We start from the raw sequence: 24,808 nt of genomic DNA on the forward strand, positions 1-24,808 counted from the left end.
TTTGCCAAATGAAAGACCGTTCCGAGTACGTCTGGCACACTCCCATATACACCTCCCGCTCCTTTGCATTCGTTGTCTTCTTTGGAGACCCTCGTCTTGATTCGTTCCCGAAACTCATTCTCCGTTGCCGTGGCTGATCGATCAATGCAGACGGGCAGGTTCACCGTTCTGGAAAGGCAGATCAGTCTCCCAGAATCAGGGTATGCCCAACTCGCATGAGCAAAGCCCCGTGGTCGGCGCATCTTATTCGCATGCAGATATCTTAAAGTAGGTTTTCGTTCCTTTCGTCCCCTTCGTCCCCATAGCCTCCCCGGGTTGTCCATGGCGGGCTAACGAATCAGTGCGCCGAGCAGAGGTATAGCACAGCAGCATGCTCCCCCACGGACGCCACCCCGCTCGTCATCTCATCACCCGCAGCCGGTCTCGTCCCCGTCCTCTCATCGACCGGCGATCTGGGTCGCCTCCCCTCGCACTTCATACACTGATATTATGGACCAAGGAATGGACTCGTGGGACCGCCCCAAGACAAGGGATGACGCTGACGTGGACGACGAGGAAGAGGAAGAGGATATCGTGTATGATGATGACGAAGATGAATTCGGCCTGCCAACTATTGCCAGCATGCGGCGAAAGCAGGCTCAAAGCGTTGCTACGAAACAGCCCAAGACCGTCGGTCCGGGCGGGGGAGGCCTCGGGAAGCTTGATACCACCAGTCTTGGGGTGAACTCGGGGAGCAATAGGCAGCGTGCCGACAGTTCGGATATTGCTGAGGAACGTGGCCTTCCTATGTACCCAACTGCTCGGAAGGGCGAGGGGAAAATCCTCCGCCCGCAGTACAAGGACATCTTGAGAGGTACCCCTCCCCGTTCACGGACACCGCGCAGGAAAAAGCTGATCTCTCCCAAGACCCTGCAAATGCGTTACATCTCATCAACCACGGCCCACCCCCCAAGAACGCGCCCCCCAAGGAGATGGATCAGTATTCGAGTCGCATATCAAGGATCAACAAGTTCAAACGTCTCCTACAAACAAGCACGGTTCCGTTGGCCGAGCTGCGGAATCTGGCGTGGTCCGGGGTCCCGGACGAGGTACGAGCCATGACCTGGCAGCTTCTCCTGGGCTATTTGCCTGCGAATAGTGAGCGACGGATCTCGACACTCGAAAGGAAACGCAAGGAATATCTGGACGGGGTCCGCCAGGCCTTTGAACGAAACAGTGCCCCAAATGCTCCCACCCCACCCGCCCCGTCCACAGGGCGTGGTAGAGGCCTCGACGAGGCAATATGGCATCAGATCAGCATAGATGTCCCTCGAACGAGCCCTCATATCCAGCTCTACGGTTACGAGGCAACGCAGCGCTCCTTGGAGAGGATCCTCTATGTATGGGCCATCCGACATCCCGCCAGTGGCTACGTGCAAGGGATCAACGATCTTGTAACGCCCTTTTGGCAAGTCTTCCTCGGCGTCTACGTCACCGACCTGAACGTTGAGGCGGACATGGACCCAGGGCAACTCCCGAGAAGCGTCTTGGATGCCGTCGAGGCGGACTCGTTCTGGTGCCTGACCAAGCTCTTGGATGGAATCCAGGACAACTATATATACGCCCAACCAGGGATCCACCGGCAGGTCGGGGCCCTGCGCGACCTGACCATGCGCATTGATTCTACACTTGCGAAGCATCTAGAGAACGAGGGGGTTGAATTCATGCAATTTAGTTTCCGATGGATGAATTGTTTGCTCATGCGGGAAATGAGCGTGCAGAACACGATCCGGATGTGGGATACATATATGGTCCGTTCCATTCATTTCAGGCTCCTAACAGAAATGTACTAACTAGTCCCCAGGCCGAGGAGCAGGGATTCTCGCGATTTCATCTATATGTGTGCGCCGCATTCCTCGTCAAGTGGTCGGAACAGTTGGTGAAGATGGATTTTCAGGTGAGCATCGAGGAGAGAGTTTCCGCGGGGGGTGGGATATCATGCTAAATCAATTGCAGGAAATCATGATGTTTTTGCAGGCACTCCCGACCAAGGATTGGACCGAGAAGGATATTGAACTCCTATTAAGCGAAGCTTTCATTTGGCAGAGTCTCTTTCAAGACTCCCGCGCTCATTTGCGCCCGGCCGGAGACCGGTCTCCCGAGAATGGCTTTCAGTGAAGATAATCGTTAATTCATGACTTTCAAAGATTTGACAATATGGGGAGGCCAAGCAATTCCAATCTTTCTCTCAGGATCCCGCCTCAACTAAAATGGAACCCCTTTTGGTTGCAGGCCCACAGCAACTTTAGAAAATCATTCTCATCGCACATTCGTGCACGCTTTTCACCAAGCTTTGTCTCCTCCTCCAATACCTGGCGGATCTTCTCCCGTACGAGCTCTGCCACCTTGCCCTTCTTCTTGCGGGCCGGCCGACTCCTGAGAGCTTCCTGGATGCGGGCGTTGGCTTGTTCCTTGAAGAAATCGGGCACGTCGTCGTCGTCATCCACCTCCATGGCTTCTTCCTCAGGCTCATCCGCATCATCATTGTGCAGGTCGTCTTCCTCCATTGCATCCGGTCCCGCATTCTCCGCCGGCCCATCCTCGACAGGAATATCGTTCTGTGCACACCACGTCCGGTAGTTGGCTTCCAGCATGTCCATGACGGAGGTCGTTCCGAGGAAACTGGACCGGATGGTCTTGTTCTTTCTGACGAAAACGATCCGCAACAGTCCATCCCACTCGTTGTAATCGATCTGCGGTCTCGGATTCTTGGGGACCAGGCGGACAACACTGGATTCAACCTGCGGCGGGGGCTTGAAGTTGTTCTTTCCGACCTTCATGATATGATCAATCTTAGCCCACATCTGGGCATTGACCGACAGTCGACTGTAGAGCTTGTCGCCTGGTTTGGCAAACAGTCGCAGGGCGAATTCACGCTGAAACATGAGAATGCAGACCCTGGGCGCGGGCAAAGTGGCGAGGAGTTTGAACGTAAGGGGAGACGAAATCTGAACAACTAAATTAGGCATGAGGACACACGAGGACTAGACCTGTAGAGCTCACTTGGTACGGGGTGTTGCTGATGCAGACATCGAAGAACGGAAGCTCCGTTTTCATCACATCTCCCAGAATCACTTCTAAGCGCTTCTGCGACGGCGTTCCTTGCACACGTTTCGTGACCTCGGCCGCCATTCGAGGGTCCAATTCCACCGCGATCACCTTCTTCGCCTTTTCGAGGATCTTGACAGTAAGATTACCCGTACCGGGACCGATTTCCAAAACGACCTAGAGGGACGCGAACAGTCGGTGTTAGCAGCGGCAAACGAAATAAAATAATAAGGGTGCGCTCCCGTGGCGTACTCCAGAGGCGCACTCCTCAATGCCAACCTACATCGCTTTGCTTCAAATCCGCTTTTTTGACGATGGCCTCCGCAATGCCTTGAAGTGCGATCAGTTAGAGCCGATATGCCATATACAGCGCTGCGATTCGTCGCATGCTCTTACCTGGATTTCTTGACAAACGTAGTTAGCTAGAGCACATATGTATATCAGAGTCGGTGAAGTATCATTACTTTAGGACGTGCTGGCCGACGTCCGTGTTCATTTTGAATACAGCATTGGCAGCTCGGGCTTTTGCTGTAGCGTCCCCGTAAGGGCTCTGCGCAGAGCCGCCACGCTTCTTCTGCGTCACCTTCGGCATGGTGCTGAGAACTGGGTTTGCCGGCGATTAGGGAATTGAAAAGATAAACTGAAATATAAGTGTCTCCACGGAGTCTACCAGTTATAGACTTATTCCGCGTCTTCGAATTCGAGTCGGAGGTGAAGCTTTTCTAGAGGGGAAAAAAAAAAAAATAATGCGGAGGGGATCACGGGCGATAAGATTAGCGGGACGGAGTTAGGTTTTTGCGACCACCGCAATGCTTGTTGGAGATGAGAAAGACCCCAGTGCTTCCCCGAGCAGCAATCACCATCGCCGTTTCTGTCGCAAAGGTTGTCTGGATTCTCACTGTCTTTATTAACAGCCGGCCAAGATGGCGTCCGGACGACAAGATTTCCTCAGCCAGCCCGCCCCCGAGAATTATGTGGCGGGTCTGGGTAGAGGTGCTACCGGCTTCACTACACGGTCAGATCTGGGACCGGCGCGGGAGGGACCGACGCCAGAACAGATCCAGGCTGCACTTGCGAAACGAGCGCAGTTACTGGGCGCGGCGCCTCCGACAGCCTATGGCGCCGGGCGCGAAAAGGGCGGGAAGGAGGAGAAGCCCGAAGAAAACGACGACGACGACGAGCGGTTCCAGGACCCCGATAACGAGGTTGGACTCTTTGCCTACGGGCAGTTCGACCAGGAGGACGATGAAGCGGACCGGATCTATAGAGAGGTCGACGATAAGATGGATAGGCGACGGAGGATAAGAAGGTTAGTTTTGTTCCTTGCCTGTTGTTCCCTTTCACAAACCATTTGTTCATCGGGATCACACCCCCGGTATTTTGGACAGAAGACCGACTTGATTCCTTCGCCACATACAGGGAAGCTCGAGAGCGCCAAGAGCAAGAAGAACACGAACGACAGAACCCGAAGATCCAGCAGCAGTTCGCCGATTTAAAACGATCGTTAGCCTCCGTTTCCGAAGACGACTGGGCCAATCTCCCCGAGGTCGGAGATCTGACGGGGAAGAACCGACGAGCGAAGCAGAACCTCCGGCAACGATTCTACGCGGTGCCGGATAGTGTTATTGCCGGGGCGAGAGACTCGGCGCAGTTCAATACCACCGTGGAAGATGAAGAAGCTCGCGGCGAGGATGGGACGATGACCAATTTTGCCGACATCAGCGCGGCTCGCGACAAGGTGCTCAAGGTCAGGCTCGACCAAGCGGCGATGGGGTCTTCTGGGGACTCCGCCTCTGGAAGTGCGACCAACATCGATCCGAAGGGTTACCTTACCAGTCTTACGCAGTCGGAAATGAAAGCCGGAGAAGTGGAGATTGGCGACATCAAGCGTGTCCGGGTTCTACTGGAGTCGGTGACGAGGACCAACCCGAAGCACGCGCCTGGTTGGATCGCCTTGTCACGTTTGGAAGAGCTCGCGGGCAGGATCGTGGCTGCCAGGACGGTTATCGCCAAGGGCTGTGAGTTGTGCCCGAAGAGCGAAGACGCATGGCTTGAGAACATTCGCCTCAACGAAGGACATAACGCCAAGGTTATCGCTGCCAATGCAATCAAGAACAATGACCACTCAACTCGGCTGTGGATCGAGGCCATGCGTTTGGAGTCAGATGTTCGTGCGAAGAAGAACGTTCTCCGACAGGCCATCCTCCACATCCCTCAATCCGTGGCAATCTGGAAGGAAGCCGTTAACCTGGAGGATGACCCCGAAAGTGCTCGTCTTCTTCTGGCCAAGGCCGTCGAGATGATCCCCCTATCCGTTGAATTGTGGCTTGCGCTTGCCCGCCTGGAGAGTCCTGAAAAGGCTCAAAAGGTGCTGAACACCGCGCGTAAGGCCGTCCCCACCAGCCACGAAGTCTGGATTGCCGCCGCACGCCTTCAAGAACAAATGGGTACTTTTGAGAAGGTGAACGTGATGAAGAGGGCCGTCCAATCCCTTGCAAGGGAAAACGCCATGCTCAAGCGGGAGGAGTGGATCTCCGAAGCCGAGCGGTGCGAAGAAGAGGGCGCAATTCTCACCTGCGGTGCAATCATCCGCGAGACGCTCGGCTGGGGTCTGGACGAGGACGACGACCGAAAAGACATCTGGATGGACGATGCGAAGGCGAGTATCGCGAGAGGCAAGTACGAAACCGCAAGGGCTATCTACGCCTATGCGCTCCGCGTGTTTGTCAACCGCCGATCTATCTGGCTTGCCGCCGCCGACCTGGAACGCAACCACGGCAGCAAGGAAGCGCTGTGGCAAGTCCTGGAGAAGGCCGTGGAAGCCTGCCCGCAAAGCGAGGAGCTGTGGCTGCTACTCGCGAAAGAGAAGTGGCAGTCCGGCGAAATCGACGATGCCCGTCGAGTCCTGGGCCGGGCGTTCAACCAGAACCCCAACAACGAAGACATCTGGCTGGCTGCCGTCAAACTGGAAGCAGATGCGGAGCAAACGGAGCAGGCCAGAGAGCTGCTTTCCACCGCTCGTCGCGAAGCGGGTACTGATCGTGTATGGATCAAGAGTGCCGCCTTCGAGCGGCAGCTGGGCAACATCGACGAGGCGCTTGATTTAGTGAACCAAGGGCTCCAGCTCTACCCCAAGGCCGACAAGCTCTGGATGATGAAAGGCCAGATCTACGAAGCGCAGAACAAGTACCCGCAAGCGCGAGAGGCGTACGGCACCGGGACCCGAGCCTGTCCCAAGTCCGTCCCTCTGTGGCTGCTCGCCTCGAGACTCGAAGAGAAAGCCGGCGCGGTGGTCAAGGCCCGTTCGGTACTCGATCGGGCGCGTCTAGCCGTCCCCAAGAACGCCGAGCTGTGGACAGAGAGCGTAAGAGTCGAACGACGCGCGAACAACATCGCCCAAGCCAAGGTCCTGATGGCCAAGGCGCTACAGGAAGTCCCTGCATCAGGATCAGGATTACTATGGAGCGAAAGCATCTGGCACCTTGAGCCACGCGCACAGCGGAAAGCTCGCAGCTTGGAAGCGATCAAGAAGGCCGATAACGACCCGAACTTGTTCATCACCGTGGCGCGGATCTTCTGGGGCGAACGACGTCTGGAGAAAGCCATGACGTGGTTCGAGAAGGCGATTGTTTCCAACAGCGATCTTGGAGATGGATGGGCTTGGTATTATAAATTTTTGCTACAGCACGGAACCGAGGTTAGTCCCCTTTTGTCTCCTCCTCCTCCTCCTCCTCCTCCTCCCTCTTTCTATATATGCCCTTCACAACCGCACATTTATCGTGACTAACACCAACCAGGAAAAACGCGCAGACGTAGTATCCAAATGCATCTCGACGGAACCGAAACACGGCGAGATCTGGCAATCCATCGCCAAGGAGCCAGCCAACGCACGGAAGTCGACCGAGGAGATTCTCAAGATGGTAGCAGACCAACTGAACTGATTTACTTTCACGGTACTACTTGTATTTTAGCTTGGATTTCACGCGTATCTATCTGTGTCTTGAACTTGTACGGGTTTAATTAACCAACTAGGCGTTGCGGAGCTGATGGGAGATGGAGATATTAGAGAAAACAACAAGGATTCATCAATCAATCAATCAATGTCAATAACTTGAATGGATAGTTTTGTTCACTGTTGGGTTTATAGAGTATGTCGATTCAAAATAATTCTTCTTGACGAATAGAGTTTTCAGTGATCAATCACATCAGTAATCAGTTAACCATCCACAATTGATCCTTCCACTCAAAACGTGTCTACCAGTTTCACCCCATACAAGCACAAGGGTGATGTATATATGTATATATATAAATTGATCCAATCCAAAGACCGTAAAATAAAGACAAAGATGAGAAAGGAAGTATCACACTTTCAATAATAAGTTAACACCCTGCCATATGCAATATACAAGCCAAGCCAAGCCCAGTCAAGTCAATATGCCATCTTCAATGACGGCAATCCAACCAACCCAATTCTGTCTGTCCGCTATTACTCCCGAGACGCCTTTTTGCAGGAAAAAATGAAAGGAGGGAAGAAAGAAACCCAAGCCATAGATGGCTATATCCCCGCGCACACCAGACTGGAAATGCTGGCAGTCTTTCGTTTGGTCCCTGAACAGGATAGATGTAAGGTAAAGGAAAAAGGGAGGGAGGGAGGGAGAGAGGGAGGGAGAGAGGGAGGAAGAGGCGCACAAAATAAAAACAAACCGAGGGGAATAATGGTGTTGAAGAGAGAAACAAAAAAGAAAGAAAGAGAGAGAAAGAAAAAGGAGGAAGAAAGGTCACGAAGCAATAGAAAGGCACTCGTCAAGTAACGACCCTAACTGATCGCGATCAGCCATCGTGCCCCCCTCCCAGTCCTCTTCCGAATCATCCACGTCCATCTCATCCGAATGGTGGTTGTTCGGTCTCGAATCGGCGCGGTTGTTGTTGTTGATATCCACCGTGGGCTCATCCCCCCGGTCCTGTCGATCCGTCTCCAGTTCGTCCTCGAGGTATCCGCCCATGATCTGGTCCACGATCAGGGGCATATGGCTGAGGACACCGCTTCCAATCTCCAGCGCCAGTCGGAGATCGCGAACCCCCAGGGGTTTTCGGACGCTGGCCTCCTTGGCTTCTACGGGAAGCAAGCCGGTAGCGCCGTCTTTGACGATCTCCCCGCGCGTAAACGATAGCTCTTCTTGCTCGAGTTGTTGTCGGTATTTCCGCATCATCATGCCGTTGATGGTGCCCGAGGGGCCGTTGGACCTTGTTCGAGAGAAGACAACCGATAGCACTTCCTTCACGAAGGTCTCCGTGGCAATCGCCATGACTTCGGCGCAGGGAAAGCCGGCCCCGCTTACTACCGACTCCTCGTAGCAGATGGGTGTCATGCGCGCGTAGATGGATTCGGCGTCTGGAAACTCGCCGGTTTCCGAAGCCAAGGGTTGCGCATAGCGTTTTCGAATCTCCAATTCCCAGTCTGCCAGCAACGGCGATCAGTGATGTGCGTTGATGGGTCGGGTCGGTGGGAAACCTACTCGTCTTGTTCAGGCCGCCTGCACTCGCTGGGACTTGGCTCGGCAGCTTGATCTGCTTCGCCCGTTGGTATTCCTCCAGTTCATTCAAGGCCGTGTCGCTCGGGTCGCGCTAATTGAAACCACACCGTCAGCATCTCAACATTTCTCCTCTCCCATCCGGTGCACCATACCTCAGGAATTGATTTAATCCGTCGACGGTCCCGCGGAGGCAGCTGCATCACCTCCGTCTTCAGCCTCTGCTCCGCGGCATCTCCCGACGTCGGCTTGGACACGACCGACGGTTTATCGTTGGCGGACACCCAGCTGGCGACTCCATGATCCGGAAGGTCTCTCGTAAGGTTACCGATGATCGCGCAGATGAAGTTATTATGAAGGTGTTCGGTCTTCTGGTCGGCGCAAATGATATGGTCGACGCGCGAGGCCAGCTCGTTTTGATTTAATTGCCCTATCAGGAGTGAAACCATCAGCTTTTATTTTTGCCGGAACAATAGCAAATAAAAATAGAGCATCAAGATACAGTCGCGAACATAGCAGTAAAACTATACAGACAAGACGTACCGAGGAGAAAGAGGGTGGTGGCTTCCTTGTACTCGGCCCAGCTGTCGCCGATTGCGGCCTTGAGCTCCGTGTAAATGGGTTCGAGGTCCAGTCGCGGGACGGAGATGAGAGCCTTGGTAGACTTCTGGGTCGCGGAGGCATTGGGGGCCGTCGGTTTGGAGGAAGCGATCGTGGCGGACCCGGAGTCATTCCGACTCAGGGCAGCCGGATCAATCTGCATGGTTGCGAGAGGTCACAGCAGGAGCGCGACAAGGCTGCGCAAAGCCGAGGAGGGAGAGAGGAGGGGGGAGGGCGGGAGGGGGATGGGGGAAACGAGGGGGATTCAGACCCTCATGGACAAAGAATGATGGATGAAAGAGGGACTGGAAACAAAGAAGAATGGACCGAAGGGGGTCAGGATGAGGTTCCTGATGGGAAAGGAGGGGAGAATTGATGGGGAAGGATGGGCGGAGGAGGTGAGGTTGTGAAGTGCGGGAAAGAGAGAGAGGAAGTCGGAGGAGCGTGAGATGATCCAACTGCCCCATGAAACCCTTCTCTGTTGATATTGTTGACAACCACCGGCGAAATTATATAAAGGAATGATCTATAGGACGTACGAGATACTGCGGATGTCTTATTTTATTTGTATTTATTTATCTCATTTTATAATTGGTACTATCTCTCTTATACTAGTAATACAACTGCACCACGTCCTCATTCAGCACTCCAAACAGTCGACCAATTTCGCCCATAATTTCCTCAATCTCTATCGACAGTTGGCCAGTAACAAGAACTATGCAGAGTTAGTGTGTGGGACTTCGTCTCGACTTTGGATCTAAAATTATAGAAACAAAGAAAAACGAAAGAAAGAGGGAAGACGTACTATACGCATACAGCAAGGCGTAGTCCTCATCCGTAGACAGACGAGACGCTGTCCGATCCTTGCGATAACGAAACAACCGTGCCAGAAGACGATCCCTGGCATGCTCCACACTGGGGAGAACGTCGCTCAGAGGGTATTCAAGCTTCATCGACGAAGCCATGACTGTAATAAAATAAGTCAGTCAGCTAGAAGGGATGTAGAGAGAAAAAAGGCCACTCACCAGACAACAAGTGACTAATGCGCGACGACAACTGCCGTCGTTCCTTCACCGTGTACTGAAGAATAGCAAGCTCCCCTTCCGACGCCGTAATATTCTTAACCAGCTCGAGGTTAATAGCGAGAAACAAGTCGACCATGCTCCTCGTACGACGGAGGATATTACCATACGCATCATCAGGGAACGCACTGCGCAGCTCGAACTCCGACGACGCAGACGCCTGAAGAGCCTCCAGCCGCGACAGAAACCGCTCGATCTCCAGCTTCTCGCGGGCGTTCATGAAGCCCGCCGGCTCAGACGTGTCTTCCATCGTCGAGAGCGGGCCGCGTTTCCAGATCAGACTCATGCGCAACCACAGCAGGCTCAGCCCATCCTTGAGCCTATCTCGCGCGCTGATGGGCCAGATCACCCGCGTGATGATAATGCCCCAGATGCAGCCGGAGAGAACGGCGGCCACGCGATGGAGAGCGATCTCGGTGATGACCGGGGATTCGCCGCCCTCGTCCTGGTCGTTGTTGCCGTTCTTCTGGGTAAGCAAGTAGGCATACAAGACGGACAGATTGTAAGTGAGCATGATGAATCGGCCCATCGGGCCTTGTCCCTTTATGAGGATGAGGTATGACGTCCAAGTAGCCATGAGCAGACCCAAGAAGGCGAGTCCAAAGACGTTGCCGTCCGTCACGAGCCATGCCAGGATGGCGCAGAGCGCCCCCAGGCAGGTACCGAGGAAACGGGAGTACCCCGTCGTATTCGATGCTCCGATTGTCATCGAACAGACCAGCATGTAGGACAATAGGCCCCACTCGCCTCGCCAGTGTGAATAAAACGGCCGGGTAGAGTTGATAAACGAAGGGACCGCAAAAAGGGCGGCTCCCGTGCCGACTTTGATCGCAAATTTCGTGTCGTCACGCCGGAAGAACTCAAGAGACTTCCAGATGCGATAGCCGATTCTTCCTTTGCCGGACTTCCCGGCAGATGCAGCAAGATCGGAAAGTCTGTTCTGCGTCTCTCGGGGGCTGAGGACGTCTAATCGGGGACGAGAGCCGCCTCTGGCAATGTCAGCTTCAACGGCTGGCTGTTCTAGGAGCAGTTAGCATCACAAGCCTCTCGATCAGAGAAATACTAAAAGGTTTCAACCTACCCGCATCCATAGTGTCACTCCTGGGTTCACTCTCTCCCCGACGCCAGAATTTCAGCCAGTTCCAAGACCGCCCGTTAGGCCTCTCCTCTCCCTCAAGTTGTAATTCGTCTAGGATAGCCAGCAACTCCTTCAGCTGCTTTCCAAACTCCAGCAGAGAGAAACTGAAGTGCCCGCAACTGGCGGAGACCTCCTCGAGATCAGCTTCTACCTCGAGTGTCTTGATCTTCAAAACATCCTTCTGCCGATAGATAGTCTCCAGTGCCTCTTCTCGGGCATTCTGGTAGAGTTCAAGCGCGCGGTCCAGACTAGTGCGAAATCGAGTATTAATAGAGACGCCGCGGTCAGGTGCATGTTGAAACGGGATTTCCCTGAAGATCTCTTTCAAGGTAAAAGCCAGTGAGCGCTGATTACAGTTAATATCTATCACTAGAGACCAATGTTCTCATTTCTTGTGGGTAAGGGGTGATCTATGCTTACCATAGAAGGCCCCAAATGGTCAATGAACAGGGCAAATATATCAGCCGGAAGAAGGCCCTGGTCGGTCTCCGGCTCGACATAACTATGCATCGTAGTGAAACCGGGACTGCCTCTGCTGGAGCCCGACCTCCCCTCGACCTCCTCCTCTTCAGGCCTTTCATCAATCGGCTCCAGCAGCGGCCGGTCATCATCTAATGAAAACGGACTCGGCAGCACACTCACGCTATTCCCATCCACCGGGATCAGTTGACCGCTTGTCCGAGACGCCTCGGTAAGCTTCGTCTGATTCAGCAGTTGAAACTGCAAGAGGGCAGCACTGCGCAGGCCACCCATGTTGTGCGTGATATCCTGAACCCAGCGGACAAGTTTCTTCTCCAACCGATACTCCCTCTCCGTGCCAGCGACATAGTGTTCCAATTTAGCTTCCTTGATGAGCTTGTCCAGCTGATTATACGCTTTCTTATGGCGCGCGGCGAGGCTGGTGAACTCTTCCGTCTGAAGCTCCTCCTCGGAGCCGCTGAGGAAGCTCTGCGTGATCAGCGCGAGCATAGTCGCCAGCGTTTCGGTAGTAGTAGTGAGATTCGAGCGCAGCTGTTTGCGCGCCGAAATAGGGAAGATCAGAAACGACACGGCCATGGTGGCGGTGACGCCCATGCTGACCATCTTCAGGACTTGTAATATCTTTGCCAGGGACAGGTCCCCGCTCTGCACGGCGCCTTCCTTGGTCAGCACCGTGATGGTCGACAGCGACGCGAGCGAGCACGCGACGTTGACGAGCGGGTCTCCCAGTCTCTGCTTCGTCCATCCGATAAACCCCAGGCCGCCGCCGCAGAACACAATCAAAACAACAGCATGGCCGACCGGAAGCAGATTCAGCGTATCCTGAAAGAACATAGAGACACACATACTCGTAAGGGAAACAAACGCCGCGTAGAGAAAGGCCAGAAAGGCACAAATCAAAGCCTTATACATACTGCCCTGCGACCTCGCGGGGTGGAAATACACCGTAACGGTCGCGACAACATGTTTCCCATCCTGGTTTCCCAGTGCCGCTGACAGCAGCGGCACAAAGGTCGCCAGGGACCCGAGGAGATAGGCCAGACTGCATTTCAGCACCCCGATGCCCTGCTCCGACGCGACGAAATCCCGCACCGAGTAACCCCAGTATAGAATCTTCCCCCGTATACGCGACTTCCACCTTTCGTGGCGGCCCCGGACCACCCCCGATAGTAACCCACGGCGCTCTTCATTGCTGCCGCTCTGGCTTGAGGCAGCGGTCGAGCTGCGTAGGTTTATGAGGCCTTTTAGGCGCTGTCCGGTTCTGGGTAAGACGAAGGTCGCTTGGCGCAACTGCGACAACCGTCAGTATATTACTCTAATATAGATGAGATCCATCATCTATCTCCATCCTCTTTTGTGAAAGAGTCGAAGGATTTGGCTTCAAAAGAGGTCACGAGAATGAGGGGGAGCGCGCCCCCATCCATCGGGGAACGCAAGCTCCCAAACAGCTCAGCTCAGCGATTGCCAACAACATACCTTCTTCGGGCGCACATAGCGACGGGAACTGCTCGACGAGTCCCCAGACGCAGACATCACTGCTTTCTCATCTCCTAAATCAAGCGAGATCTCCCAAACGAGTTGCAAAAGTCATGGTGGAGGAAATCAGAATCTGCGGTGACATAGTAGGTAGCAGGAAACCAGCTAGACTTTCTTTGTCGATCACTTGTGGAGTTGAGTTGGAGTTGTGGAGTGGGGAAGACTGGGAGGGTGAGGAACTTGGCTGTTATTGCCACGACATTCTCCGCACGCACCGGTTGACAGGGGTTGCATATGCTATAAGTGTCACTAGTTAGTGGATAGAAACCTGTATGTGGTTTATTGGTCTGACGAGTCGTATTGTCTATAAGAAAGAGAGAAGATACTCGAAACTAACAGGCTAAGTATATAGCAATCATTTCAACCCTTCCACCTTCCACACCTTGACCGCCGCATCCGCACCAGCAGAAGCGATCTTCGACCCTCCCTGAATCCACGCCACGCCGTTGACGCCCTCCTTGTGGGCGTTGGATACCTGCAGCCAGTCACCCGGGCTAGCCAGGCTCCACACAAAAATGTTCGTGTCGAGGGCACCGCTCACAACGTGAGTGCCATCGTCGTTCCACGCGATGGAGGTAATCCGGGAGGTGTGCGCCGTCCAGCGGTCCGTGACCAGACTGCCATCGGCCACCTTGTACACGAGGACGCGTCCGCGGGAGTCGCCCACTGCCAGCAGGGAGCCATCGGGCGAGAACGCCAACGCCGAGATGGGGTTGCGCGAACACTTGATGTCGGTCTTGGGGGTCAGGCTGGAAGCCGAGATGCTGCAGATCTGGACCGTCGCGTCCTCGCCTCCCACGGCGGCGGTGTCTCCATGCGCCGCGACGGTCGTGACCGTGGTCTGCGGTTTGTATTCGCCCGTCTTCTGCCCGTCCTGGTAGATCTCGACGTTCTCGGCGGAGCCGACTACCACCGTCGTGTTGCCGGCGGCGATGCCCTTGGGTTGCCCCGACAGCTTGGAAGCGCTGCCGGTGTATGTCTTGGCCCCGACGTCCACCGACCGGAGGGTGTCGTCCCAGGCGACACTGTAGATTCGGCCAGTCCCCTCCGGGGTAGGGGTCAGGCCGGCAATGTACGACGGATGGCTATCGCCGTCGACCTCGTCGGCCGACCCCTTGGACACGTCCCAGCTGCAGACGCGGCCGTCAAAGCTGCCAGTCCACAGGGTTTCGTCGCCGCCGTCGGGCTTGGACCGGGTCATCGAGGTGATGTTCTTCTGATGGCCCTGCACGACCTGTCGCGGCTCGGGCGTCCCCTCCACCAGGTAGTTCAGGTCGCCGCTCAGCGACAGACTAATCAGCAGGTTGTCGCTGCGGCCGGGCGGCCACACCACGCCGACCTGCTGGTCGCGCACATTCGTGCTGCCTTCTCCGCCGATATGCCAGGTCTGCGAGGCCTTGCCGGCCTCCACGTCCCAGATCTTGACAGTCCGGTCCGCACTGGCAGTGACGAACTTGCGCGAGTCGCGACACCACGACACGCCCAGAATACTGCCCTTGTGCTCATTCTCCCCAATCTGGCCCTTCGTCTCGCCCGTCTTGCCATCATAAAGCCAGATCTTCCGGTCCGCACCAACACTAACAAGCGTCGACCCATCAGGGCCAAACCCAACCCCATAGATATAGTTGGTATGCTTATCACGAATACCCGAGTTAAACTTAAACGGTGCGCCATGGTAGAACACAAGATTCTTATCATCCCCAGCAGCCGCAGCGCGCAGCGGGCGCTGCTGACGGATCGAGACGGAGTTAATCTGCTGGGTATGGCCGTAGATCTCGCCGACGGTGTTGCCGCTATCCCACGAGATACAGTGACCGTAGCGCTGCTTGCCGTCGCCGACAGCGATGATGCGCTGGGAGTCGCCGTCCCATGCGAGGTCGTTGATGCGGCCGTTGACGATGCTGTATTCACCCTTGGTGATGCCGTCGCCGACGCAGTCCCACACGCGGACTATCCCCGTGGCGTCGGCGCTGGCGACATAGAAGCCTGAGGGGGCGAAGCGGGCGACGGTTGTGGGGGCTTTGTGTTCGGTGTATTGGCGGGCGACGGCGGGGTCGTCGATCGAGCGGAGGAAGATGGATTTGTTGGCCTGGGGTATTCTTGTGTGTTAGCGAGCTTTTTCAATGGTTGGTGTCTCTGTTGAATTGAGAAACATACCGCGTAGGCGAGACGTTCGCCTTTAGAATCGGAGGAGAGCTGGGTGGGCTGGCCGCGGGTGGTGGAGGGGCTGGCAGCCCAGATGGACTCTGGAAAGCGTTAACGGACATCTAGTGGGGAGAGAAGGAGAGTGAAGGCTAACCGTTTGTGATCGACATGACGGTACCAGCCGGGAAGTTGACACGAATTAAAGAGGAGGGAGGTTGAAGACAGATCGGACAGACAGGGAAGAGTGTTGATTATCCAGGCGGACAATTGAGGGGGAAGGTTGACGTACCTTTTATTAAGAGTGGTGGGGACGGGGGAAGACCCGGCGATCAGTGCCTGTCTAGTGTTTCAACAATACTTGACTTGGCCGACTACATGACCTTTACTGCCTAGTTTGTAGTTATTTAGGAGTAGTGGGTAGTTCGTCAGGATAGATAATATACAGTCAACATTTCCGCGGTATATCTTAACACTATGGTCGAAATCGCAATAAACAAAAAAGTACACGGTCCGACATCATTCTCCGGAAAGAAACAAAGCTCAAGGCGAGACAAGAAGAAATCTCGCTGAATTCCGGCCCCTTTTATGATAGATATTGACAACTACTTAAAACCCACCGCCGGCTTCCAGGCGGCTCCGGAGTTCCATGGCCAGAATCTCCGGGTGTCGGTGAACGCTAGGCATGAGTCCCAGACCGACTGCCCGTCGGATGGCCTTGGACAGCCTGCGCTGGTTGACCGGACGCAGTCCAGTGGTGTTGCTGTGCTTGATGCGGCCCATGTTGGTCACGTATTCGGACATGATGGCGAAATTCTGGAGGCGGATTAGCGACTATCATCGACCACGGTATTTCGAGTAAAAAGTAAAGAACGAAGAGAAAACAAAGAAGGACAAGACAAGGCTGAAGAAGCACACAGCAATCCATACCTTGTAAAGATCCAAAGGATTGATATCCAGCGCATCAAACGCATCCTTAGACGGAAACTTGCGCTCTCTCCACTTCCTCATCTCAGTCGTACTAAGGTCTCGGGGCGCATAGACATCGCCGGTTTTCCACTCGCGCGTCTGGTATTTCTCCAACGCCCGACTCTCTCCCTGCGCCTTCTGGTCCATGATGAATTTCTCGCGGTTGGGCATTCGTTTGCGGTAGGTTCGGGGCTCTCGGTAGGTCCGCGGCTCTAATCGATCCACTGGTCAGTATAATCCAAGAAATTATGAGAAGCCGCAAATGTTATTCAATGTCCACATACTCTGACTCTGGTATACATTGCCAGCTTGCTCGGGCGCAGCTCCGTTGAACGCCGCGGTGGAGTTGTACCGACAGGCGGAGGCTGAGACGGATCTCATGGCCGCTCCGACGGCTTGTAAGGGCGACCACGACGAGAGGTGGAGGGCCATTGTGAAAGGAGTACTTTCCGAGTACCAGGAATTTCTTCTTGGCGACAAAGAAAGAAAGGAAAGGGTGAGGGTGGAGGAAGTGGGTTGGTTGTATCGGTAGGTTAAAGGCGAAAGCAGGACGGAGTTGAGGCGGATTTCTTTTCGTGCCGATTCGGCGCCAAGACCGCATCTCCGCCTTCACTGTCTGGCTCTCCATCTACTCCCTCCTTTGTACATGGACAGTATCAAGTATCCTAATGCATGGCTTGTTCAATACTGAATATCTGAATCAATGATTGCATCTCCAATCCCTCAATCGACCACAATGACCTTCGACCCGGCATCCTCCAGTATTCTCAACAAACCCATCCAAATCCACAATCAACTAAGCAATCCACACCCAGCCAACCCAAGCCCAACTCCAAAATTCTGGAAATGTCCTGGAGTCACAGCAATGACACCATTCCCAGCAGAGCACTGCAAGTCGCGTTGACCATTGCACCGACGGGTAGTGACCCTGAGCCCGGCGCTGTAGTATTCCTTTGCCGTGTTAGAACCAAGCAGTCCCTTCCTCAAGAAAGCAGAACTTACAACTCCATAGTGCTTGAAATGCCATGGAATAGTGATATACATATTCTATTCTCATCAGCAGACCGTTCTACCCAGTGGTGGGCACAGGTACAAAGGCAAGGAATAAGAAGAAAAAAACATACCGGCACCCCATCATTGATATTATTCCCCCTGAACAGCGTCCCATGCTGCGCGTCCCCGAAATCCGCAAACTCCTGGTTTCCAATGGGAAACGCAGCGAGCGCATTACTGTGGATATCTTTCTCCGGAAAGTTCTGCGCCAGGGCGATATACGACATGTAGGTCAGCGCCCCGCCGAGCGAGTGGCCCGTCGACTCGAGGGTGTAGTCCGGGTGCTGCGCGATCAGGGCCCTGACTTCGGCGATGATCTCGTCGTGCACGGCGGACCAGGGTCTGTAGACGCCGGCCATGATTTTGACGCCGGATGGGAAGGAGATTCCTGAGAGGCGGGGGGTGAGTGGTGTGGTGTCGATGTCGTTGAGGATGTCGACGACTACCATTATTCAACCACTGTCAGTCATTCCAACCCGGATATCACAATGGAGGTATAGAAGTAAATGGGCCTCACTCGTAGTCGACCCCTTCATAACAACCGCAATCGTCTTCCGCTCCGTCGAGTATCCCACATAGCCCTATATTATCATTAGCCCAATGTCACTCACTCTTCCATGGTGGTCGGCAAGTAGAAGGTGGATATACCTGAGTACCAGTCAAAAGATGATCAATCTTCTTCGTGATCTTGACATCAAACGCCTTCCCAATACATCCAGAGTACGCAGCCGACGAGAGCTGGGCCGCGCGGTGGAGGTCATCAAACGCAGCGGGTTCTATACAGTCAGTCAGCGATACCATTTTGGGTATATAATTCTGTCAGCTCCATCCAAGTACGACAAAGGTAAACAAACCAAGATCAGCCCTCTCCTCCAGCGCAGCGGGCGCGCCAAACACAGTCGACACCCACAGCGAGCAACCAAGCAGCACAGCAGTCAAACGCATCTTGAACAGCTAGGTTGATATCCAGACGTCTTCACTGGCGGTTATAGAAGAGTAGCTAGCCGAAGTGCAGGTGCAGATGGATCTGTCTATCTGGACGTTCTTCATATATCTATATCCATATCTCCATATCTCTACCTATATATACACTCCATCCCCATCCCCATCCCCATCCCCACCCACAGCATCTATCCCACATCCATCTCTCACCATCCTCGGCTCAAACCGTCATTCAACAGCAACAAAATGGCTCTTCCAACGCCAAGTTCCTCATCCAGACCCGCCCCGGTGACATCCAGCGTGGTATCTAGCTTTCTAACCAAGACATGGCTTGCAGTGTGATTCCGAAATGGCCATGGTATTCGAGGGATAATTAGATCAGGGAGAGGAAAGAAAGGCAAGCCACATCCCCCGCACGGCAATATAGTGAGATAGGTGGGTTGTAGGTGACTATGTGTTATTCATCCCCGGATTAGACCTACCCCACGGGGTAATATATTCAAATTGAATAAAGTAAGGAAGTATTGGCGGAAGATTGATTGATGACAAGAAGAAACTGAAGCCGAAGTTGACGTGCCAAGTCTTCATGGCTGTATACAGACAACCTCGGCTTAACATCAATATACCTGGTCATTCAGCCGTCAAGGATAATTTAGGCAGGTTGATTGGATGGATGGATCAATTCATTCATCTATCTGCCGATGCCGGTCTCATTTCGGTAGATCTACATGATTACTTGGTTTTATACTGCAGCCGAGGGTGGCTGATCAATCCACCACATAATTTCCAAGCAAGACTTCCTTGACATCGTCTCCGTCCGAATTTACAACCCAACATGATATAGTTAGCAGTATGATATAGGTAAGACAGAAAATGTATATTAGATGAATCATTATGCGACACTTTTATTGTATCCTATGCAATGGACATCAATCATCATCAATATCCGTAAAACACCGGTCAGCCGACCATATGTGCAGTGATGTATAAAGAAACCCAGGAAATGCAAGATCTGGAACAGGCCAAAAAGAAAACTAGCAGAAACATGGAGGATGAGGTATCATAAACCGAGGCAGTCTATCCCACTATGCCTGGGCCTGGGCAAGTCGCTTGGTCATGCTGTGATACCGGTTAGAAGGCTGCACTTGAGGTGACTGGTAGTGTAAACTTACAAATCAAAGAAGGAGAATTGGCTGGGGCTGCTGCCGTATTCATACACGAAGCGGCTGGCAAGGTAGCTGCCGAAGATGGCACGCAGGTAGTTCTCCGGAACCTAATGCACGTTAGTATTGGATTCGCACAGAAACCAGTATAGTATAGACTCACCCGTTCCAAAATAACATCGAGGCCGATCTTGTCCAAGAGCAGCTTGGGAAGGGCGCTGCCGAGCGTCGAGCGGCGCAGCTCCACATTGTCCCACAGCTCCGTGTTCTGCAGCTCCTCGTCCAGCTTGGTGATGGCCACGCTGAGCTTGTCGCTCAGCACGCTGCGCATCAGACCGGTCTCCTGCTGTTCCCGCCAGATGGCTTCGAACTCCAGCGTGGCATTCTGCTTGATGGTCTCCTGCACTTGCTGGACGTACTGGCGGTAGAAGGTCGGCACAGTGCCATCGTCGCGGACACACATGTTCTCGACGAACTCCTCGTCGTCAAAGGACAGAGACGCCAGGACCTCCAGAGAAGACGACGTCACACCGCCCTTGTTGGCCGAGGCGTCCTTGAACAGAACACAGCCGGCCTGCTCGAGCCGGAGCTTGGCGTCCTGCGTGATGAACAGGTTGGCGCCTTCGACCATGTGCGGGATGACGCACTTGCCGTCCTTGATCAGTCGGTTCACGGTCGACAGATCGATGGACTCCGGACGGCCACCGCAGGGCACAAACACGTCGTACGGCTGGTCGCTGCGCAGGTGGAACGTGTTGCGGAAGATCATGCCGTTGTGGACCAGCTCGCCGCTGGGCAGCTTGATGTTGCTCTCGTCCACCAGCACCCGATAGCCCTCGGGGGACAGCTTCGACACGTCGTATTCGGAGATGGTGACGCGCTTCTTGGCGAGGCGCACCAGCTCCGGGTGATCGAGTCCCTGCGGGTCGACCAGGACGCCGGACCCATCGACGATGGCGGTGTATTTCTCGTTGGACAGCAGGATCTCGTTCGACCCCAAGTCGCCGTCCGGACCGCCCGTCTGGAGCTTCCGGACCGTCGAGGGGTCGATATTCAGCTTGCGGTAGATCCCCAGCACGTACTGGCGGACGGACAGGGTCGTCATGCCGTAGGTGTCGTGGGGGATGCCGCCCAGCTTGGGGCTCTTGCCGGTGAAGAAGGACTTCCACCAGGGCGCGCCGCGGTTCCGGGCATGCTCCGTGGCCCAGTCGACCAGCTCGGCAGTGTTCTCGTCGGGGCCCATGAAGAGGATCTCGTCCTGGCCGTGCAGATCAACGATGGGATCCTTGATGCCCGGGCTGACCGGGGGCAGCAGCAGATCCATGATGCTGTCAATGTACTTCTCAAACGCCACCGCGGCCTTATCCTGGTGGTTCACGTCCAGCAGGATGACACCCTTGGCGCCACCCTCGGGGATGTCCTTGTTCTTGCGCTGCTGGGTGTTGGCCAGGTTGTAGTTCTCGTCGAACAGCGAGCGGGCGTTGATGCTGTAGGCCTCCTTGTTGCGGCTCTTGACGATGCGGATGCCACCGCGCGCGATATCGCGGAAGCGCAGGTGGAAGCCACGGAACTCGGAGCTGATGACCAGGAACATGCCGTAGAGCGGCTGGGGGTACTCGTGCTCGGGGAGGAAGTCGGGGTTGAGGCGGAAGCTCAGGGCCACCTTGGTCGGGGTGAAGAAGTTGGTCTTGCGGATGGAGGCGTTGAACACGCGGAAGGCGCTCATGACCATCTCGTCGTGCTCGTTGGCGGTGGTGCTCGAGATGAGATGCTTGAGCTTGGCGTCGTCCAGGACCTCGTCGACCTGCAGCCGCAGATAGCTGAGGGTCGGGAGGAAGTCATCCTCGGCTGGGCCGCGCGTCTGCACGTAGTGGGTGTTGGCGAAATCCAGGTAGAGCTTGTGGATGAGCTCGGGGTACTTGTTGACGATCTCCCAGATGTAGTCGGAGGTGAAGGTCTCGGTGCGCAGACGCTTCTTGATCTTGGACAGCAGTTCGGCGTGGGCGCTGTTGTTTGAGTCCAGCAGGTCGGTCAGGGAGATGTACTCGGAACCCAGGCGGTTCAAGAACTGCTGGACGAACACCCAGGTGCAGTGGGCGTAGATGGTCTCCTGCAGACTGAGGCGGCCCACGGCAAAGTGGTGCTGGAAGCGGTTCTGGGGGATACAGTAGAGCAGAGAGACCTCCTTGATGATCTGGTGGATGGCGGCCTCGATCGGCGGGAATTTGGCGGTCACTCCCGCATCCGTGGAGGGGCGGAGATAGAGCGAGATGACGGTGATGCCGTTGGAGAAGTTCTCCAGGTATTTCCGCGAGCTGGTCAGGCGGTAATAATGGTACAGGTCGGACAGCGCGCTGAACAGGCCCATGGCGGAGCCTTGACGGTAGGCGATCACCAGGCGCTTCTCGCGGCTCTTCTCGATCTCGAACATCTCGATCACGGGGCCCGACCGGGAGACGGCGGCGCTGATGATCTCCTGGTAGACGGCCTTGGTGTTCTCGGTGGCCTTCTGCAAGAACCTCTTCTCGCCGACGAGGTTGATGTCCGTCTCGTTGGGCCCGGCGTCGGGCTTCACGAACTGGCACTTGTAGACGAAATAGCAACGGAGCTGCTGACCATCATCACCGGGGATGGAAGTCGGCGAGCGGAAGGTCTCGACACGGTAGCTATTGCTCGGGGTGGAGTTGTTGATGTATTTCTTGTCGATGCGCTGCTCGTAGCGGGGACCATCGACGGTGGTGACACCGGGCTTGCTGGTATCGATGTAGACGGCATGATCCTCGGCCTCCTTGTCGAGACGGATCTCGAGCTTTTTATCATCCCGAGCATAGGCGGCCACCTTGGCGGCGTACAAGGACAGGATCTGGGTGACGATGGCGTCGACGGACTCGGTCTGGAAATAGGTATCGTCGATGCCGAGTTGGTTGTAGAACCACTCGGTTTCACTGAGGACGAATTCACTGGGCAGGAAGCCTTTGCTTTCCAGCTGGTCCATGACTGTAAAAAAAAAAAAAAGATAACTTAGCGGAAATCAATGAATATGATAATCGAAAAGAGGCTTACCCTGGTCCATCTGCTTCTCTTTGCCCTCGAACTTGGCGGCGATATAGCCCGGATCCTCTTGGGAGAGGAGGCGGTGCTGGCCGCCGCCGATGCCCAGGTGCGTGGGTTGCGGAGAGGGTTGACGCGCACACGGACCCGCTACATTATCGAGGATCTTGTTGTGAGGATGACGCTGAAAGCCGATGGGCGTGCCGGAGCCAGATTGAGCGCCATCATTGCTACCATACAGCTTGGGGCCGGGGCGAACGGGGAGGGTATTATTCCCATTCAGATGCCCATCGGCGAGCGGGGAGGAATATGTGGGGTTGACCATGATGGGAACGAAGCAGAAATCTCGCTAGGTAACGAAGAGAGAGAAAGGAAACGAGCAGGAAAGTGGCTATCAGGATCTAGGATGAGGTCAGTCGAGGAAATTTGAAGGGAAGAAAGTTTGTGTTTCCCAAGTTTTCCGGGTCGTGGCAAGAGGGAACCAGGGGGAGTGGCGGAGATGCCTGGGGAATTCATTGGTCTGTTCCTGGGGGATCAGGCAACGACAGTTTCCAGACATCTGTCGTTGAAGTCCACAATGATGATAATGATAAGAGTGTCTCTAAAGCTACTTACCAGAGATGAGAGTTGAAGGGAATTGTGAGAAAGAATTCAGGTGAGAGATCAAGGTAGAAAGATAAGAGTTAACGAGGATCCATGCAGACGGCGACACGTCATGAACCAAAGGGATCGATCAATAGAGTGCTGTGCTACCAGGCAAGGAAGCTTCAATGTGAGGAGATTGAACTCAAGAGAATGGATTAGAAAATGGGTAGATATCGTGGATATCCATGGCTCAACCAGGGAAGTTTATCTAAGGGGAGAGCAGCTCTTATATAAGTTGACGATGTGATGGATGAAGTTACGACATCATATCCGGTGCTATGCGGATCGGCCAGGCACGGGGTGAGTGACCGGTCCGGGGGCCAGGGTAGTTGTTAGTCGGCACTGGGCAGAGAATGACACTCGATCCACCTTGAGTATCCTCTACACTAACCCGGTCATGGACAAGGTGGATCGGATTCCATGGTTGATCCATTCCCACGTTCTCTTCTCTCTTTTCTTTTTTCCTTTCTTTTTCCTTATCTATTGGATTGATCTTTGTTTTTTCTTCCATTCTCTATCTCTACCATTTTGCTTCTTTTCCCCTTTTTTTTCTTATTTTTTTCCCCCCTCTGTTCTATTCCCTTTGAAGGTATTGATAGAGAAGTGGAGATCTGATATCATGGCCAGAAAGGCCCATCGACCGATTCCAGCCTTAGTCAGAAAGCGGCCCCGCGAGTGGCCTAAAGAGGAATGGCTTGGCGGGCGGAGAGGCAAAGAGTGGGAAAAATACCTCATCAGTTAAACGTTATTGGTCTTGAACTGGGCTACCTTTGGATTCATTCTTATGATACCAAACTAATATTAGAAAATATAATCAAAAATAAAAGAAATTGCCTCAATCCGATCAGAATTTTCACCGAACGTGATGCTACTTTCTATCAATAGATACCGAGACATTATGGCAGAATACAGTCAGATATCTACCACGGATATCTACAGGTCTATCTACCATACTATGTCTCAAGACACAAATAGTTCCCTATATAATTCGAATATAATTCAAGTCAGCTGATATCCGGCCATGGATCTCTCCACTTAGTAGGGCTGGAGACCATTTTAATGTGTCATGGTGGCTGGTGCTCTGCAAATCATGCCCCCCAACAGTGGCATGCCATTGTTTCTGCATATTTCTCCTGCGTAATGACCTCCAGAAAATGCCTCACCTGGGGTGGTCAGTTCGGCTGTCGTGCTTGATGCAGGTTCTTCTTCATCTCACTCTCCTATCTGTTACGGGTTGGATCAAAATCAACCAGTCAACTACCTAGGTAGGCAGGTACCTAGGTACCTACATGCATACGAACATATCTCAAGGAAATACAATAAACCAAATAATCAAATCAAGCAGAAATTTCAGACTGCGGGGTCGGCGATCCGTACCTGGATCAGAGT

At 54.1% G+C, this 24,808-nt stretch overlaps 7 protein-coding genes across 7 annotated transcripts; 2 read left to right on the plus strand and 5 right to left on the minus strand.

The window, feature by feature from the left end:
- Positions 1–8: 8 nt before the first annotated feature.
- On the plus strand, positions 9–2,157 carry P168DRAFT_297844 (GTPase-activating protein GYP1; the record flags this gene model as incomplete). Its single annotated transcript, XM_024838208.1, has 6 exons — positions 9–25; positions 151–267; positions 354–853; positions 907–1,790; positions 1,844–1,936; positions 1,996–2,157. 6 exons carry the CDS (start codon positions 9–11, stop codon positions 2,155–2,157), a joined length of 1,773 nt encoding a protein of 590 aa, XP_024691513.1.
- On the minus strand, positions 2,037–3,469 carry P168DRAFT_173518 (dimethyladenosine transferase). Its single transcript, XM_024832906.1, has 2 exons — positions 3,043–3,469; positions 2,037–2,987 (listed from the first exon to the last, which is right to left on the minus strand). Exons 1-2 carry the CDS (start codon positions 3,169–3,171, stop codon positions 2,241–2,243), a joined length of 876 nt encoding a protein of 291 aa, XP_024691514.1. The 5' UTR covers positions 3,172–3,469; the 3' UTR covers positions 2,037–2,240.
- Positions 3,470–4,010: 541 nt separating this feature from the next.
- P168DRAFT_254953 (U4/U6-U5 snRNP complex subunit PRP6) lies at positions 4,011–7,182 on the plus strand (the record flags this gene model as incomplete). The annotated part of the gene is made up of 3 exons (XM_024834431.1): positions 4,011–4,396; positions 4,507–6,784; positions 6,885–7,182. 3 exons carry the CDS (start codon positions 4,011–4,013, stop codon positions 7,026–7,028), a joined length of 2,808 nt encoding a protein of 935 aa, XP_024691515.1. The 3' UTR covers positions 7,029–7,182.
- Positions 7,183–7,416: 234 nt separating this feature from the next.
- P168DRAFT_311499 (WD40 repeat-like protein) lies at positions 7,417–15,721 on the minus strand (the record flags this gene model as incomplete). The annotated part of the gene is made up of 11 exons (XM_024839506.1): positions 7,417–8,545; positions 8,604–8,712; positions 8,774–9,048; positions 9,162–9,375; positions 9,929–9,933; positions 10,024–10,185; positions 10,244–11,320; positions 11,382–11,784; positions 11,859–13,208; positions 13,837–15,543; positions 15,608–15,721. The coding sequence occupies 11 exons, from the start codon at positions 15,719–15,721 to the stop codon at positions 7,866–7,868; spliced, it is 6,096 nt and encodes a 2,031-aa protein (XP_024691516.1). The 3' UTR covers positions 7,417–7,865.
- A 302-nt stretch (positions 15,722–16,023) lies between these two features.
- P168DRAFT_305307 (mitochondrial 37S ribosomal protein bS18m) lies at positions 16,024–17,087 on the minus strand. Its single transcript, XM_024838921.1, has 3 exons — positions 16,850–17,087; positions 16,527–16,777; positions 16,024–16,412 (listed from the first exon to the last, which is right to left on the minus strand). The coding sequence occupies exons 1-3, from the start codon at positions 16,995–16,997 to the stop codon at positions 16,206–16,208; spliced, it is 606 nt and encodes a 201-aa protein (XP_024691517.1). The 5' UTR covers positions 16,998–17,087; the 3' UTR covers positions 16,024–16,205.
- A 179-nt stretch (positions 17,088–17,266) lies between these two features.
- On the minus strand, positions 17,267–18,563 carry P168DRAFT_311501 (putative alkaline lipase; the record flags this gene model as incomplete). The annotated part of the gene is made up of 6 exons (XM_024839507.1): positions 17,267–17,516; positions 17,568–17,612; positions 17,690–18,060; positions 18,136–18,199; positions 18,267–18,394; positions 18,473–18,563. 6 exons carry the CDS (start codon positions 18,561–18,563, stop codon positions 17,358–17,360), a joined length of 858 nt encoding a protein of 285 aa, XP_024691518.1. The 3' UTR covers positions 17,267–17,357.
- An 865-nt stretch (positions 18,564–19,428) lies between these two features.
- P168DRAFT_270803 (glutamate dehydrogenase (NAD(+))) lies at positions 19,429–23,380 on the minus strand. The gene is made up of 4 exons (XM_024835227.1): positions 22,787–23,380; positions 19,887–22,720; positions 19,733–19,833; positions 19,429–19,679 (listed from the first exon to the last, which is right to left on the minus strand). Exons 1-4 carry the CDS (start codon positions 23,097–23,099, stop codon positions 19,646–19,648), a joined length of 3,282 nt encoding a protein of 1,093 aa, XP_024691519.1. The 5' UTR covers positions 23,100–23,380; the 3' UTR covers positions 19,429–19,645.
- Between the last annotated feature and the right edge of the window lie 1,428 nt (positions 23,381–24,808).

This window comes from Aspergillus campestris (genome assembly GCF_002847485.1).
Source record: "Aspergillus campestris IBT 28561 chromosome Unknown P168scaffold_8, whole genome shotgun sequence".
Taxonomy (NCBI): domain Eukaryota; kingdom Fungi; phylum Ascomycota; class Eurotiomycetes; order Eurotiales; family Aspergillaceae; genus Aspergillus; species Aspergillus campestris.

Coding starts and splice junctions, on each gene's coding strand:
- P168DRAFT_173518 (XM_024832906.1), bottom strand. CDS start 3,171: ATGGCGGCCGAGGTCACGAAACGTGTGCAAGGAACGCCGTCGCAGAAG. Junction 2,988..3,042: donor TCAGCAACACCCCGTACCAA/GTGAGCTCTACA, acceptor TTAGTTGTTCAG/ATTTCGTCTCCCCTTACGTT.
- P168DRAFT_305307 (XM_024838921.1), bottom strand. CDS start 16,997: ATGGCCCTCCACCTCTCGTCGTGGTCGCCCTTACAAGCCGTCGGAGCG. Junction 16,778..16,849: donor CAATGTATACCAGAGTCAGA/GTATGTGGACAT, acceptor TGGATCGATTAG/AGCCGCGGACCTACCGAGAG. Junction 16,413..16,526: donor ATCCTTTGGATCTTTACAAG/GTATGGATTGCT, acceptor ATCCGCCTCCAG/AATTTCGCCATCATGTCCGA.
- P168DRAFT_270803 (XM_024835227.1), bottom strand. CDS start 23,099: ATGGTCAACCCCACATATTCCTCCCCGCTCGCCGATGGGCATCTGAAT. Junction 22,721..22,786: donor AGAGAAGCAGATGGACCAGG/GTAAGCCTCTTT, acceptor TTTTTTTTACAG/TCATGGACCAGCTGGAAAGC. Junction 19,834..19,886: donor TCGATGTTATTTTGGAACGG/GTGAGTCTATAC, acceptor AACGTGCATTAG/GTTCCGGAGAACTACCTGCG.